General features: G+C 64.9%; 1 protein-coding gene across 1 annotated transcript in view; it reads left to right on the top strand.

The window, feature by feature from the left end:
* Positions 1-288: 288 nt before the first annotated feature.
* The window catches only part of FPGS (folylpolyglutamate synthase), a gene marked incomplete at its 3' end in the record, with an annotated part of 2114 nt that continues 1747 nt past the window's right edge, over positions 289-655 (top strand). The window contains exons 1-2 of the mRNA XM_010187057.1: positions 289-342; positions 430-558. Of these exons, the coding sequence (XP_010185359.1) occupies positions 289-342; positions 430-558 (183 nt within the window). The remainder of the gene's footprint in view (positions 343-429; positions 559-655) is intronic.

The raw sequence follows: 655 nt of genomic DNA, 5'->3' as shown, positions 1-655 counted from the left end.
CAGCCATGTTGTCCCACGTGTACCATGCAGGTGCAGCTCTGTTGCTTCGTTTGCGGCTCTAATTAAACACTGATAAGGCGGGCATGCTCGTGCTGAGCACCGACCGCTCGCACCCGTGAGCGGCCTTGTCCTGCTCACAGAGGTGTGGGTGCTGGACTGCCCTGTGCCCCACCTGCGGGGCCAAGGGGCACCCGGGAAGGGGCTGGCTCTCCCCGCCCATAAGTAGCCTGTGCCCACAGCGTCCCTGCCACAGGCTCTGGTGCTGCACGCGGGGCTATGGCAGAGGAGATGCTGCCAGCATGGGTGGCTATGGGCAGTGCCGAGGAGACCAAGCCTGATGGGGTGGGTCACAGTGCAGCAAGTGTGCTTGCCCCTGGGGCCATGGTAGTGGGCAAAGCCATCCTGACCACCCCCTGGGGGTCTTCCCAGGACGCTATCCAGACCCTTAACACCCTGCAGACCAACGCCAGCTACCTGGAGCAGGTGAAGCGGGAGCGCGGTGATCCTCAGGCCCAGCTGGAAGCCATGCGGGGCTTTTTGGAGAGGAGCGGGCTGAAGGTAAGCGGGAAATCCCTGTCCCCTTGCCACCTTTCCTGTCCCAGCAGCAGTGCCACTGTGGCCGGCACTGGCTGCCCCCGGGGGCGCACGGGGGGGT

This window comes from Mesitornis unicolor, unplaced genomic scaffold, assembly GCF_000695765.1.
Source record: "Mesitornis unicolor isolate BGI_N332 unplaced genomic scaffold, ASM69576v1 scaffold37686, whole genome shotgun sequence".
Classification (NCBI taxonomy): domain Eukaryota; kingdom Metazoa; phylum Chordata; class Aves; order Mesitornithiformes; family Mesitornithidae; genus Mesitornis; species Mesitornis unicolor.
Note: the sequence above shows the minus strand (reverse complement) of the source record. Positions and strands in the feature narration are given on the sequence as shown.